Below are 17,091 nucleotides of genomic sequence, written 5' to 3' on the forward strand. Positions count from 1 at the left end.
CGTTGAGCTTCTCAATACCCCTCTCCCACCCACCAGCCTTCCCCCTCACCTGGTTTCACCCATCACCTTCCAGCTTGTACTCCTTCCCCTCACCCCCCCCATCTGATTCTTGCTTCTATCCCCTTCCTTTCCAGTCCTAATGAGGGTTCTCAGCCCAAAACATCAACTCCCTATTCTCATCCATAGGTGCTGCCTGACGTGCTGATTTCCTCCAGCATTCTCTGTACATTACCCTTGATTTCCAGCATCTGCAGAATCTCTTGTCTTTGTGGAGAAACCGGTTTGTCATGCTGAAGTGGGTGGAGAGGGATGAGAAGGAAGTTAGCATGAGCTCTCTGCCAGCCCCACCTAAAATTCTTTTATTCTGCAGTCATACTTTTCAATTTGAAATCTTTTGTTTCTTACTTGAAGGGCAATTATTTCCGTGTGCTATAGGAATAAATTTTTAATGCTGCATTAATTCATTCATTTACAGTGGAATGTATTAAAGCCATTGTGCTTGGAAACCAATAGGGAAGTGTAATATCTGGAAGTCTAGGTGTGGTAATTTTTTTTGGGTGTGTGTGTGTGTGAATTATAGAGTATACATGAATCACTTGTAATATTACACCCAATAATAAACCAGTAGATTGCAGATAAAGCTTCATTTTAACTTAATGTCAGGGGTGGATACAAGGGGGAGCAAAGCTGTCAAAAATATCAAAGTTCAAAGTTAAAACTTAACTTATTATCGAAGTACATACAACCCAGAGATTCATTTTCTTGCAGGCATACTCATTAAGTCCATAGAATAATAACCCTAATAGAATCAGTGAAAGACTACGCCAAGTTGGGCGTTCAATCGGAGTGCAAAAGGCAACACACTGTGCAAATACAAAAAGAAAGAAATCGTAATAATAAATAAATGCAATGAGTATTCAAAACATGATATGAAGAGTCCTTGAAAGTGAGTTCATTGGCTGTGGGAACATTTCAGTGATGGAGAGGTGAAGTTATCCCCTTTGGTTCAAGAGCCTGATGTTCGAGGGGGAACAGCCTCCTGAACCTGATGGTGTGAATTCTAAGGCTCCTGTGCTGCCTTCCTGATGGCAGCAGTGAGAAGAGAAGAGGTTGCGGATGGGGATTGCACTTTATCTTTAAAGATCCACTGGGTGTCCCTCCAGCATCTGGCAGATTAGATTCTCTGTGCACATTCATGCATGTCAATATTCCCAAGGACCAAGACTCCTTTCTCATTGAGATAAAAGTAAAAGTAGAGATCTTCTCACAAGATTTTAGTGACTGATCCATCTCCAGATAGCAGATTGGATTTATGCACAATCACTCGGCCTCTTGGCCTCCTGAGACCAGATTGGCCACCTGCTTCTGTTGAACCCTAACTGGGTGGAGTTCAGAACTTTTTCACTTTTGCATTGAACTAACTAGGTGAGTAATGGGTGACAGATGCAACATAACCCATCCCTCTCTTTGCAAGTAGAGCCTTACTTTAACCCACATCTTTAACATAAAGGTTTGCTTGTGGGCCAACCTCACCCCACATCATCAATGCAAATCTAATTCTATACAAACACTTGGATTTTTTGATGTAGGTTTGAAGCTATTGATTTGCAATAGCTGGTTCCTTAGGTTGTTGTTGATCAAGAAAGTAAATCTGTTGCAATTCTTCAGGTACCCAAGCATTATTTCTGAGGGATTCACAATTAAGTTAACAAGGAACAAATTAAATTATTCCTTGAAGCAACTTATATCCACCAGTCTCTTGTGTATGGGACTCCATGTGAGAAGATGCAATTAAATATCTGCTACACAGTTGTTGATTACTCTTGTTGACATGAAATGCAGATTTATGATTTGGAACAGTTGAATCTGATCGATTTGTTCATGCTCTGGTTCTGCAACAATGAATTCAAATTGGCTAATTTGGGATTTTTGTTCAATGATACAGCTATCAGTGGTTCAGCTTAATGTTTACGAATGCCATGAACCCTGAATTAAGGTTCATTTGATTTGATTTGGATCAGACAGCTTCACATCAGTAATGTCATTGACTCTGCTGCAGAGTTTTCAATTTGTGCACTTGATTGTGGAACTTACTGTGCAGTGACAGGTAAGGACTTTTGTCTGGGTCATATAGTTTTGAACATATGCACAGGCTAAGATGAGATGTGATCAGTATTTCTGTAATTGAGGCATCTTATAAATAATAAAATAACCACATTGAACATTGGCCCTGCATATTAATCATAATTATCAACATAAGCACCTCCATAATTTGAACCACCCTTGACATATTTTTGATTGCTGTCATTTGTTTACCAATAATGCGTGTTCTATTTCTCTGACAACTTATTAGAGATTTGTACAAGATTATCGCTATCTCTTTGGATTTTTCCCAGCTTTTAAAACCCCTTTAAATTACTTACAATTCTTTTTCTTCTTAAGAGATGCTTCTAACAATTAATTGGCTACAATCACTGAGCACACTGGAAGTTGTTCAAAAAACCATAAACTTTTCTGAAGATCATTCCATGTCAGTCTTAGACACTTTTTAACCATCGGATACCCCTTTAAGTTGACCCTGATTTCCCATCAATAACTCTTCTATTTTTCAAGTATTCTTGCTTTTTAGTTATGTGTGTTTACAATTTTATTTCAGTTCTTTGCTCCCGTCTGTAGCTTTGCTAAGTTGTTCTTATTTTTATTATTTTGGAATAGGCTTTATTGGAGTCCCTCACTTGCACAACTGTAGGTGGACGGTGCCTGGCGCATACTGCAAACTATCATTATCCTTGGTTCATCACTTGCCAATGTTCAGGGGTTACACAGTTTCATAGCTAAATAGCAATTTGAGTGACTATCCAGTGCAATTCTCTTAAAAGTGAGATTTGTTTCTGTTTGATTTGAATATTGATTATGGCAGTGTTTGAGGGAAGAGGTTGATGATTAGTGCCAGGAAGTCATATGATAACATTTTCAAGGATATATCCAACAACATCTGGCAAATCTTGTACAAGACTTATAGTGAAAACATGCTGTGCAGGCTATTAGAAAGGATCTCGGGTGTCTTTCCCTAAAGTTAGTGAGAGTTAGTGATGCCTCAGATCTGGAAGAGAAGACGATGAATATTTGTGCATGTTGAGCGATATAAGACCATCATACGCAGGAGCAGAATTAGGCCATTTGGCCCATCAAGTCTGCTTTGCCACTCAATCATGGCTGATTTACTTTCCCTCTCAATTCCATTTTCCTGCTTTCTCCCCATAATGTTTGACATCCTTACCAATTAAATATAACAACCTCCGCTTTAAATGTACCCAATGACTTATTCTCCACAACCGTCTTTGGCAATGAAACCCACAAACTTACCACCCTCTGGCTGAAGAAGTTCCTTCTCCTCTCTGTTCTAAAGGGATGTGCCCTCTGGTCCCATGATTGGAAACATCCTCTCCATGACCGCTCCATATTCAATATTCAGTAGGTTTCAGAGTGATTTCCCCCCATTTACTCTTTTAAACTTCAGTGAATACAGAATACACTCCTTTTACATTAATCCTTTAATTCTCACAACCATTCTCATGAACCTCCTCTGGACCCTCTCCAATGCACGTGCTAAATGGGACAATTGGTTTCTCAGAATTAAGACAGGCTTGGCCTGATTGCTCCCTTCAAAGTTTCTAAATTAACCTCGTTCAATATTGCAGGATGGAATGAAAGCCTATCCCCTTTACTTCATCGTATGGATCACCTCAGTGAAACAATGCTGCAACTCTATTTATGTGCATTTATCTTACTAAATGAATTATTTCTGTTTACTTTCAGGGCTTTGAATGTCATCTTGGTTTTCCACTCAAAGAATCAAAGATACCTAAGGATAGGCTTGGCAATCCCACTCCTTGGAACGGTTGCAGCTCTTCGAAAAATGGTGGCAGATGAGGGGAAAGTGAATCCAGATCAGGTACAGATGCAGAGTGAGGCCAACATGATTAATAAATTGTCACAATTATGCAATTGGTGAACTAGTGCATTCATGTTATTGATTAGTATTTCCTGTATTTACAAAAGCCAATTGCAAAATATCTTATACAGCAGTGGGAACATTTGGTTTTATTCATTGGTATTGGATTTTCACTAACTGCAGAGCAGACTACAATTTCATATTCAGACATTGTGATGTCACTGGGTAGCAACAGTAAGTTTCAAATATACCCTGCCTGCCTGTGGCCAATTCAATTTTAGCTATATCACTTTAAATGAAATGAGCTGAAGCGTGGTGCCACAATAAAATGGAAGACTGACTGTCTTTGTGAAAAGGACTCAGCTAATCTTGTAGAATATTTGGTAGCTGGCTCTGATCTGAATGGGAGCGGGTTAGTTGTTCACTTAGGTGCACTTGACAATTATTGTAGCAAAGAGAGAATAAATTGGGCAATGAAGGAAGAAGTAGAGTTTGAGAGTGATATCTGTGGCCCTGTTAACCACTTCCCGCTGATGGAAGGTACTGACTTAGTACTGCTGAGGGAGACTTGAGAAGTTGCTGCAATGCATCTTGCTGATAGTGCCTGCTGGAATGATAGTGTGAGGTAATGCAAGTGTACAAAGTATGGATCTAACTGCCTGCACATTCTTGGCTTTAATGTGAATTGATTTAAGTCTTGTCAGAGTTCCTTGCACCCATTTTAATTGAGATGCCACCTTAATGAAGAAGAATCTGACTGATTCACTGTTGTTCTGTACTTGCATCCACATTTACACCAAGGCGGTGATGAAATCTGGAAATGAGTACTTAGTTTATGTTCCACCATTGATGATCGGGTTATTGATGAGCAGAATTCATTTGATGGCACTTTTGTGGATCTTCCTTATTTTAGTTAATGGCAAAAATATAAATAAACATGAATTAAAAGACATATTAGCTGTGTATTTCCTCTTAGCCTCTGAATTATTTGTCACACATGATGGGGAGCTTAAAGCTAGCCAGGGAAGTTGGTTTAAGAAGATTTATATTTGTGGAATGAAGGGATAAATGCAGGCATTGTTTGAATAACTTAATCATGAACAAACAGTAGCAGTTCGCAGAGGCAAATGGGATAGGGGTTGGGGGGGGTCTCTTCAAGTAGAAAAAGCACCATTGAAAAATGTAAGAAGTGTTTAAGATGTATGGGATTTTAAAATTAAGGGTGTTTGTTTTAGTAACATGGTTAAATTAATAATGACTCAGCCCAGATTAGCAGTGTAAACGTCGACTGTCCATTTCCCTCCACAGCTGCTGCCTGACCCACTGAGTTGCTTCAGGTGATAATGATGATTCATTGCTTATCTCAGCTACAAAGAAGACATGCGCAGTATTTGTTAATATCCTGTTATACAGTTTTATGTTTAAACTACTTCCCATGGTCGGAAAATTCAAGATAACTGAACTCTTTTGAAGAAATAATCTTGCTTTGAGACTCCAGGGCTCAAGTCACTAGACCTTGTTTTACCAGCTGGGCAGACCTGATTGTCATGGTTACCAAAGTGTTTAGCTTGAGCTCTCTACCTTCTTTAATAAGAGTGAATTGAAGAATGAGCAATGACATCAAATTGAGAGTTTGAAATAAGACCAGCCATTGGTTCTAAACACACTATATGGTTCGATAAACATCAGAAGATCTAAATTTTGAAGGCAGAATGAAGTGCTGCTGCTACTATAAAGTGGAGTTAGGATCACAGATTGTGGATCTATTTTTAGGCAGATGTGTTTTTTAGCTGTGGGAAGTGTGTGTAGTCATTGCCTCATGGGGGCTTGTCATAGATCCTCTCTCAAAACTTGTGCTTGATAAAATATTGTGCTGTTCTCTACATAAATTCAGAAGTAATAATCACAGCATAAGGCAGACATATTGAGAGTCCATTGCCCTCCTTAGATGTTAACAGACCTGCTGAGTTCCTCCATCTCCTCTGTGTGTATCACTGTATCAAAACTGCAGTTTTAAATTACCCAGCACTGTTAATAATCTTCTGAGCATGGTTTCTTCATTAATGTTCCAGGTAATTTTAACAGAAGTTTACACAAATGGGTTTGAACGCTCCTTTTCGGACGAGGAAGATTTGAACACAATTGGCGAAGGGGACATTGTGTATGCATTTCAGGCTCCGTTCATCCGAGGCAACTTTAGTGGTCCTACTCAACATACAGGTGTGTGACCAAATCAGACTTGCTCAGCTGTTAATATAATTCTTTTCTATTAGATTTATGCTTAATAAATTCAATTTAAAATAGACAATTACACATGAAGACACAGAGATAATTGATGCAAAATTAATTGGTGGGAGCTGTAACTGATTGTCTGTCCTTTTCACCAGTCTCTGTCCTTAGAGTAGAAGCAAATGCTGTTGAGACTATGCTGTCTCTCTATATCCACCCCTCACATAATATACCCACTGCTCCTTTACACAAGCATAAATACTAAATTAATGTAATTTGTCTTCACACACGTCTGCTGTGTCTGCCCACAGTTGAATAGCAGATCAAGGCTTTTGGCTGCTTCAGACGACATTTGATTACAGTCCTGCTTCCTAAGTTGCATTTACACAGGGCGCCGGAAGTACTTTGGACCCAAGTGATCATGCACGAGATTGCATTGTGCTGATGCTGTTTCGTCCTCTTTACATTAGCATGAGTTGACGAAGTGTTTTAGGAGCTAAGGTACAAGTCCAGAGCTGAGAACTTTAGCTCATGGCAACAATCATTTATCATTTAAATTTACAGGTAAGTGGAGAATGTAATCTTGTGGCATGAGTAGATCTACTGAAGAGGCAGTGGTAGCTCATAGATCTTGTTTTGATCTTCTCGCTGTCATTATTGTGCTTGTTTAAGATCTCCATCTCCAGTGGGAATTTATAATTAGTAATGTTGAACGCTCACCACTTTGGCAAATGATTACTATGTGAGCAGATTTATAGTTCTAGCATAGACTGATACAGGCCTGATTTATCCTAGTGAGACCCTCCCTGCTGTTCATGTTCATCAGTAAATTGTTGGTTTTCTCATCTGTGGCATGCACTGATTAAATTACACTTGTCACTTCATCACATTTCAAATTAACATGTATTTGAAATGGCTGACGGTAAGTGCAGGCTTTCAGTGTGTGCTTGCAGCACTGATACCTGCTGCGTCTGCACGCTCACAGTGCCAGTAGTCACCTATTCTAAACCCAACATATGCTGGGTGCTGCAGTGTAAACAAAAAAACACCACAATTTCAGATTTGAAGGCTCTGGGATTCAAAATTCATGAAGGACATGCCGCTTGCTATAGGAACTCTAATTTATTCAGTCACTTCAGTTTGAATGATTGGGGACAGAGCTGAGTACAGATTCATGCTGTGTGGAATAATTTTGTGGCTACAATAATTATAATTATATAATACAAGACTGGAAATACTCTGGCATTTAACCATTGGAAAGTGATATTTATCCCGCTGCTGCATTAAGATAATATATGATTTACTTCATGTACATTGGTAATTTTTAGTTTCAAATAACTGTAAATCTAGGGTGCGCAGGTCCAAATTTAGAACCAATATATAAAGTTTGTGTGAGGGGGTGGGGTCGACATATGAATGAACTGCAGGTAGAAAGAGAGGGAAAGGCTCAAGAAGCATTTCTGAAGCTACTGATGTGTGGATGCCATGGAAACTGTAGATTCCTTTCATGTTAATGGTCAGGTCATCACCACTAATGACTTGTGTCTCAAAGAAAGGAGAAAGAAATTGAAATTATTCTAATAACCACAGAGATCTTAAAGACAGTATTATTTTTTTCTTGTATAACTTCTGTTCCCTTTCTGCTTGCATCTCTCAGTATTACCATAGCTATATTGGTTACCCACAAATTGCAGTTTTACATCATGTGTAAATTTTATGCTATATTTCACTTAATAATTGGAAATCGTTTAATGTTTCATATAAATATTCCTGATTCAAGCAACTTCTTGTAGCACAGAGGTCTGATTCTCTTGCAGAATTATCACTAGTACCCTCTCTTACCTCATACACCTGCATATTTTCCTCTGTCATGTGTATTAATTTCTGCATTAAAAGCTGGCATTGAATCTATGTCCATCTTCCTCTTCCAAATCGTAGCCACTTATGACACAAAAGAAGATTCTTCATGCCTCTAACTGTCTGTAGTTGATAATTCAGTGGCATTACCAGAATTGGCCCTACATGTTGATGTTATGACCATGATTTTAAACTCCACAATGTTTCGCTTTTCTGTATAACTGTTAGGAATGCTTGAAGCAGTTCGTGTTGCAGTAGCTCTGTTACATGATTTATGAAAATGGGGTGGTATGGTAGCGTAACACTTTACCATGCCAGAGACCTAGGTTCAATTCCTGCTGCTGTCTGTGAGGAGTTTGTACATTCTCCCTGTGATGGTGTGGGTTTCCTCTGGGTGCTCTGGTTTCCTCCCACATCCCAAAGACATATGATAAGTAGGGTACGCTTGGGTGTAATTAGGTAATAACAAAGTAATTATTGAGTTATTAATTTATTAACTTGCAGAATGTGAGGATTAACATTAATTGTGGTTATTGACTGCTAGTGTTTGGTGGACAAATGAGCATTAAGGCATGACCTTTGACCATCAATCTTGATGGCTGGGGCAGAGTCACTGTACTGTGGATGATGAATTAGGAGTTTGGGACTAGATGACACAGCCAATGTAAAACTGGTGAGGAGTAGGGAAGAAAGGGGGTGGGGCTTACTGGCTGCCAGGTTGCCTGTTGCTATGAGACTTACAGGAAAACTCCCACCTCTCCTGGCTGCACAGTGCTCCCTTTGACTAGCTGGTTCTTCTTCATCCAGTTGGGTTTCCATTGCTAACCTAACATTGCAAACTGGAACCCTACTTATGGTATTACACTACAATTTGTTTAGGTAAATGGCTAAGCAACTGACTCACATTGATGACTCTGATAAAATAAGATCATGCATTCTGTCACTGTCCATGGAGCAAGAAGACAATTTATCCCTTCTGGGATCAATTACTGTTTCCAATGGCTATAATTCCTTAGAACCACGCAGCAATATATCGGATTTCTCTGTTCACTTTTACAACACTGTTATTTTCCTATTCACTTGAAATAGACCTGTGTCTCTAGTGAAATAGCTGATTTGAAGAATTCCAGAAGAGCATGTATGGCATTAATCTGCAAATATTGCCAACCACATGATTGCAATGCCTAAGTGATCTTTGAGTATTTTCTTCATTTGGTCTGTTATTGTAGTTGAAGAGCTGAGGTAAATGAGCAGCCCGCTCCCATGAATAGCTAGTAAATGGCTCCTTTAGAACTGAGGTGTTCCTGCGCATGAGAAAAGAAAAGACTGCAAGAATATGAAGAGCCCAGTTGTATGTAAAGGTAATTTATTTCACTCTGTGACTTAGTTCAAAGAAAGAATCACAGCTCTGAAGTCATCTATTGCAGAACAAATGATATGCCACATGGGCAGGTTCAAAATTTAAATATTAAAGAACAGATTTTGATTGAAATTATTTGAAATTCTAATCACTTCTATTTTATCTAGCTGCTTTGCGAACACCAGATTTTTCTTTTCTGGGCAATAAGAGATACAAATTCATCCCAAATGATGTATACAGGGACGTGGCAAGATGCCACTGACTACCAGCCAGCAATATCACATAGATCACAAATCTGTTATTATCTCTTGATGAAAAATGAAACCAGATAGAGGGAGGTTAAGGTTGTTGCTTTCTAGGACTGATCTTCAGGTATTTTTATACTTAAGTTGTTCTGGAGAAAGTCATCCCACTGATCCTGATTTTTAAAATTTGTCTTCCCTCTCTAATTTTCCTAGTTTGTCTGGTCTTCCAATGCTTCAGAATTGTGCTACTTCCTCAATTTCATGCTACTAGTGAAGTTGCAGCAGATGTCGAGAAGTATTAGGTAACCTGGGCAGTTATGTATTGTCCAGTTTATTTTGCAGTGCGCGATTGATTGCAGGACTATTTTTGGAGAAACTTAAAATGATGTCTCCAACCTGGCCGTGCCCATCGCCAAAAATAGATCTGTTTTAAACAGAAGAAGCTACAGAAGTGAGAGAATGCTCTTTGCATGAAATTTGTGCAAACTAATAATTACATTTAATTGTTATTAGGATATTTTGCAGTAAAAGGTTAGAAGTAAAATAGGTAATTGTACAGCTAATGTCATAAGGTTCACTGACAGCTCTCTTAAAGGTGATGCTGTTAGTAAATACATTTGATAGCCAGTGTCTGATCATTGTTCTGCTTGGAGCAGGACTTCTGGAAACAGCTCACCAAGCTCACATATTGCTCCTCTTCTCACTAGGTCTGTTTTTAGAAGGACCTCTAAACTCCAACTTGGTTCATGAAGTTCAGCGAGACCTTAGTCCTGCAGTTCCACCAGGTATCGGGTCATCACTATGCAGAACTACCTATCAAAGTCCACATACAATTTGTAAGCCCTGACATTGATAGCACAGTGATACATTTACAAGATTGTGAAAAAGTGACCACTCACTAATTTTATTTAAGTTGACAGAAAATTGAAAGTAACACCTTAAAGCACTGGGGAAAAATACACTTAAATATAATTAAAATTAATTTATTTGAAACTCAATTTAAAATGGTGAATAACCTGAAACTTGGGAATGATTGGAATTGAAGAACCTGTGCCAGGTCTGATCCAAGTGAAACACCTGCTGTGATCCGAAAAGCCTAACAGCAGAACACTGTCAGGATAATTGTGTGTGAGAATCAATCAGGAAACTTACAGCCCTGAGATAACATTCAGTTGTGGAAAGGAATGTGGACAAATCTACTTAGAACTGCTGCCATTTTGAAGGAAGTTCTGGGCTGTTATTCCTTCAACAAGTCTAAGAGTATCCATTGAAAATTTTCAACTATAAATTTTCATCCCCAAATATTGATTCCAAATCAAAAGCTGCAGTGGAAGTTGTTGTTGGGGGGGGGGGGGGGGGTGGGGGTTAGTCAGTGTCAACAAGAAGAGAAAATGAAGGCCCATTCCAAATGGGACTTAAAGAATTTCTCATGCCTAGTTTACTCTCCTTATTAGCATGATAAGGCTAGGAGAACAAGTATAAAATATTGATCACATACCCAAAAAGAAATCCAGTTTTTTGCCTGCTTTAGGTTAGAAAATCAGTGCTTTCGAAAATTTGAGCTTTTAGATAGTCATCTTATCAATCAATCTTAAATCAGGTTTAAGTTCTATCAATAAATTAGTATTGAGCTTGACTATTCTCTCTTATATTCTCTTCACCTCATAGGCAGTGCTGGGCTGAAAAAAAAATCCTTTGCTCTTAAAAGCAAATTTTGAATGAGTTTCTGAGGAAATGGGGGCTGGTATTATGTGTGTTTCAATTAGAATTTTTGCTTTTCATGTTTTGACATTACCAGAATTGGAGAATTGGACCTACTTTAAACCCTTTTTGAAATAAATCAGTGAATAGAATTCTAGCTTTTAGTTAACCAATGGGATAAAAGTATTTTGAAAAGAGCCTTTCTTTGCTGACAACTTTGATGAATATGAGAGATTTCAAAACCAGAGCATGGTTTTGAAAGTTGTATTGCCCCCTTTATGGTAGAACACTGAAGTGCTTTTGCTTTGGTTCAAAGATGGTGAAAAGATATGGATGTTTAACTCTCAATGGAACAGTAGATCAGATACATACTTGTCACTGAGCAGGTAGTGTATACCATTGAAGAAACTTCAATGGGTTGGGACTTTGACCCAAGAGATCAGACATCTTGTCCTCTTGGCTACAGCTCCACTTGTATTATATAACATTTTAAGGTTTCTTTCTTTTGTTGCTAGTTACATGGATTGATCCGGGACTTTGGACATCACTGCCTTTCCAGGATATTGCTATTCCCTATACTTGACCTCTATGTGAAACAGAACCGTCCAGTGAAACAATTGGGAGCCTACCGAAGAATCAGTGTAGAAACACTAAAATAAATTTTACACTTTAGATTAGGAACACTATCTAATGCATATGCAGTAAAATGTATTACTGAATGCATATTCAATAACCATTAATACAGTTTTGTCTTATACCAAAAATTAAAATTGGCTCAAATTGCACTTGAACCAAATTTTAATAGTATGAGATAAGATTGTATTGCTGTTTACTAAATATGCAATTCTTGCTTTTGGCATAACTCAATCTTACAAAGTAAATTTAACATCTGGATTAGCTTGAATGATTATTAGTTTTTCACGTTTAATAATGTCCAGCTGAACATGATGGCATCTTGGTAATTCCCAGTGTGTGATAACAATGCAAGTAAATGGTTTACCCTGTTAACTCTGTCGTCTGGGACATACTGGTGTATTATCTAATACCAGATCTAATTCATTACATGTCACTGAGCTGGAATAGAGGATTTGAGAAAGAATCAAAATTGCTTGAGTCTAACCTAAACATTGGATTATGTGTGTACAGTGTGATAGACTAACTTGTAATGAAAAGCCTGGGGAAAATAAAATCACATTGTCTACAGTTTTGCATTATTGCAAGGAGCTGGAGGAATGATGTGAAAGTAGACACCAGTGACAGTAAATTACTGTTCTCTTTCATTTTGTTCTTACTCCATTTCAGCAGTATTGACTACAGTCACACCAGCAAATTTGAGAGGTATCAGAGACTGGGTTACTGAGTTTGAAATGTAACAAATCAAACACCCTACTTCGACAGAGAACTGCCATTTTGAAAGTTACCAGTTTGTCAATTTATAACATTTAATTCAGGCATTTCAGCAAACCTTCCTTGCATATGTCTCTTTCTCTACTTTGCATGAGCTTCCTCCCACTCAGATTCATTCAGCTCATCACTCTGTTCTTTATGAATCTATGAAGCTTACCCATAAATGCCGCCAAACCATTCATCTCAGCAGTTGTCTTTGTTAACAATTTACACTGTCTGGATCAAGAGAGATTTCACCTTAAGGCCTTATTGGATTCATTTGTGAATACAAGACTATCATCTCTTCTCTTTGTATGTCCTCTCAAAATGCTCTAGAACTGTGACAACATCTTGCATTACTTCAGCACTAATTTCTGGAGAAAGGAGCCTCGGCAATGCTGCCCGTCCTGATGCATACCACTGTGGTTTCGATTTTTAAGCTGATCCTCCAGTATCTCCTTATCTTTATATTGACATCTGAACACAGTTTTGATGGTTGTATCTGATGGACTATCAATAACTCCAAAAGACTGGAAGTAGCGTAAATACTGAAAGGATTTTATTAGCAGTAAAATGGAGCACGTCCATGCTGGATGACTGCCCTGGACTGTGGGAGGAGCAGTGACACAATCGCCTTTATTCAGGGGTCTGTGGGAGGAGCCACAGGAGCAGTCAGCAGAAGGGCGTGTCCAGACAGATATACATGGTTTACCACAGTATCACACTCAGAATACTGGAGGAACTCAAGAGGTCAGGTAGCAACTATCAAAATGAATACCCAGGGTGACTTTTCAAGATGAGACCCTTCATCAGATCTGGACAGGAATTGGGAAGATGCCAGAATAAGGAGGTAGTGGGAGGGGCAAGTAGGACCAGCTGAAAGGTAATAGTTGAAGCTGGTTGGGTGGGGCAGCAGGGATGAAGTAAGAAGCTGGGAGGTGATAGGTGGAAAAGGTAAAGGGCCGGAGAAGAACAAGTCCGATAGATGAGGAGAGTGTCTCATGGAAGGGGGGGGGGGGTAGCATGGGGAGTAGATAGGTAGGTGAAGATGTAAGAGGCCAGAGTGGAGAAATGAAAAAGATGGAAGGGGGAGGGGAGAAAAAAATTATTGGAAGTTGGAGAAATCGATGTTCGTGCCAACAGGTTGGTGGCTACCTAGACAGAATATAGGTTGTTCTTCCTCCAACTTGAGAGTGTCCACTTTGTGGTAGAAGGGAGGCCATGGATGGACATGTCAGAATATGATTGGGGATGGAACTAAAATGGTTGGCCACCGGAAATCCCTGCTTTTTGCAGATGGAGCAAAGGTGCTCAACATAGTGGTCTCCGTCGGGCCTCACAATATAGCGATGATGGTTGTATGTGAGTTTACCATTAGCTTATTTGTTTCTGAATTTTATTCTTAAGAGTCAAGGAATCGAAAGTGGCCCCTTGATGTGCTGACCATCAAGAACTCATTTACTGATGTTCACATTCTTTTTATTCCTGGAGAAGTGGTGTTTTACTTTTGAAAGAGATGCTGCATTGATATGAATATTTTAATGCTGTGACCTTGGCAATGTATATAGTAGATAAAACAGAAACATAGGCTATTGAACCTAACCATGTTGACTCCTTTCTTGCTCCTGTAGCACATTTTAATTTGCAGACTTGACATATTGTCACAGAAGGGGTTGTGAAGCAGTAACACTATCTACGCAGCAGGGTCTACAACCACTTCAGAATTAATATCACTGACAGAGAAGGTCATTTCTGATGCCAAGTGCAAGATTTTACAAGACCATAAGTAACACAATGATCTTCTCAGAAAAATAAAAGTGCTTAAATATACTGTATGCAAATAAAATGTATAAACATGCACATAGTAATTTTGCAGTCCAAGATTTAATACTTTTGGTCCTAATTCATGTCTTTACATCTTCTCTGCTAAAGTATCAGATATATTTTTCATTGTATTTGGTACATTTGATTCCTTGAATTATTTTGTTTACTCCTTGAGCTACTACAATCAGAAGATTTATGTTATTAAGCAAATTGGCCCCATCTGCTTGGCTGTGAACAATGCCTTGTCACCTAAGTGGCTTCAAAACGTTCTCTCAATATTAATCCAACTCTATAAATAATATTCTGTCAACAGACACTGGGCTGCTTTGAACAAATAGGCAAGCTGAGAGCAACCCATATGTTTTCTTTTTCTTCCTTTTGGAAGAATTGTGATTGAAGCAATAAGGTTCTCTTTTCTGCTGGATTCTGCCAGCATTCCAATGGATATGGTGCTTGTGGGAAAATATGGAGCAAGCAAAGCATGTGATCATATTTGGATGTTTTCTTTAATAGCAAGTATGCTGTTTAATAACCTAGAGACACCGGTGTTTAACTTACTGCTGCACTTGTAGAAGCTTCTCGTCAGCTGTAAACTATTTTGTACATCAATGGCAAACAGTTGAGGTAAATTTCCACAGAACCTTTCTAATATGTCACTTTTTGAAACAAGTGGATCAGAAGAAAACTTGTAGATGTTTGTATTGCACTGATTTTCACATAACAGGCCTGAGTTGGTGTTTAGTAGTAAGTGATAGTTAAAGTGCAGTGACTTATAGAGTCGTAGAAAAGTACAACACAGAAACAGGCCCTTCGGCCCATCTAATCCATGCCAAACTATTTAAACAGCCTGCTCCCATTGACCTGCACTGGGTCTATAGCCCTCCATATCCCAACCATCCATGTACCCATTCCAAACATCTCTTAAATATTGCAATCGAGCTCACATTCACCCCTTGCGCTGGCAGCTCGTTCAGGAGGCGAGGAGCAGTAAGAGACCGCTTTTGACTTTGAATTAACTACACTTTGGATTTAATAGAAATGCTCCATGTACGATGTTTGTAGGAAATTATAACATTTTCTTAGAGCACCTCAAAAATAGTGAAGTGTTGTTCTGATATGTGGATGATTCCTCACCTACACCCCATCCCCACCACAACTCGCCATGGATGCTGCTCGACTTGCTGAGTTCTTCCAGCAGATCATTCATAATCAGTGGTTTGTTCACAAATCCACCACAGCGTACAATAATATTAACATATTTCACTCCATCAAAAAATTCTAGGTAAACATCACGTCAGGGCACAAACCTATTGCCTGATTCTTCATTTCTTGGATAACAACTCAAGACAAAGGGGCTTTTCTTCTTTCTAAAGTAACAAGTCCATGTTACATTAGAAACATCTGTTTTAAAGACGAGGTTGGCAAAGCCCATTGGCAGTCACAGCAGGAGTGATTGTGGGGGTATTGGCACAAGAAACTCAGTGTTCAGTTCCTCGTGTGAGGTTTATCGGCAAGAGTAGAATAGTAGCCAGTGTGGAAAATGCAACAGAGACAGTGTGCAGACATTGTATAGTCACACTAGCTGACTATGGCTACCCTAGGAAATCTCGGACCTTGAGAACCTATCTCCTCTTTGTTTTCTCTAGTCCTGCCGAAGGGTTTCGGCCCAAAATGTTGACTGTGGGTTTTTCCATAGATGCTGTCTGGCTTGCTGAGTTCCTCCAACATTTTGTGTCTGCTCCTCTTTGCACAGCTTCTTCGTTCAAGCTTGGGAACCACGGCAACCGGACATACCAAGAGACAATTAAGGATGCTAATGAAAGCTAGTTGCCATTGGACAGTTATTTTACTAATTCTAAAATATTACTCATCTTCCACAGGTGAATTTATTGGTTACTAACAGCTAAAATATGTATTACAAATTGCGTTTCTAGATGTAAATAATGGGAGTCAAAGATGCACAAGGTTTCTATTGGATTAATATCAATTTAAAAATTGACTACCTTGAGCTATAACTTCAGAACAGTTTGGTTGAACTGTCCTTCTTTTGCTCAAGTAAATAAAGCGTGATTGAAGAATGAGTATGAGTTGTCAGGGACTAGACAATCACCAATGTCATCAGCACATCTGTGCCCTGGAGAAGAGACCATAATGACACAATGCTATCTAAGGCCACACACGGTATATTCATAAAACAAAATTACACTGTTAGTATGAAGAAACAAATATCTAGCCAGGCTGTTTGTGACTGAGAATGAACTTGCATTTATTTAGCATGCTGTGCATGCTCTACAGTCAGTGAATTTATTTTAGATAAATATTTAGACAAATTTGACAGTTTAGGGGTGGATATTTGGAGAATACTGGGAATGCTTCAGACACACCGATAGAGAGTGACAATGCATATGATACATTCCACCCATCTCATCCATGCTAGAGAGTATTTCTGAATAGAATTTAAATAAAATGCATAGCTGTTTAATGTGTGATTGGTTATTAGAAGTCAGAAACTATGGGGGAAAATACTCACAGAA

General features: G+C 38.8%; 1 protein-coding gene across 1 annotated transcript in view; it reads left to right on the forward strand.

Moving 5' to 3' along the window:
- Positions 1-17,091, forward strand: part of usp43a (ubiquitin specific peptidase 43a) — a 452,509-nt gene that overhangs the window by 253,828 nt on the left and 181,590 nt on the right. Inside the window, exons 5-6 of the mRNA XM_059948710.1 lie at positions 3,820-3,955; positions 6,028-6,175. Of these exons, the coding sequence (XP_059804693.1) occupies positions 3,820-3,955; positions 6,028-6,175 (284 nt within the window). The remainder of the gene's footprint in view (positions 1-3,819; positions 3,956-6,027; positions 6,176-17,091) is intronic.

This window comes from Hypanus sabinus, chromosome 23 (assembly GCF_030144855.1).
Source record: "Hypanus sabinus isolate sHypSab1 chromosome 23, sHypSab1.hap1, whole genome shotgun sequence".
NCBI lineage: Eukaryota > Metazoa > Chordata > Chondrichthyes > Myliobatiformes > Dasyatidae > Hypanus > Hypanus sabinus.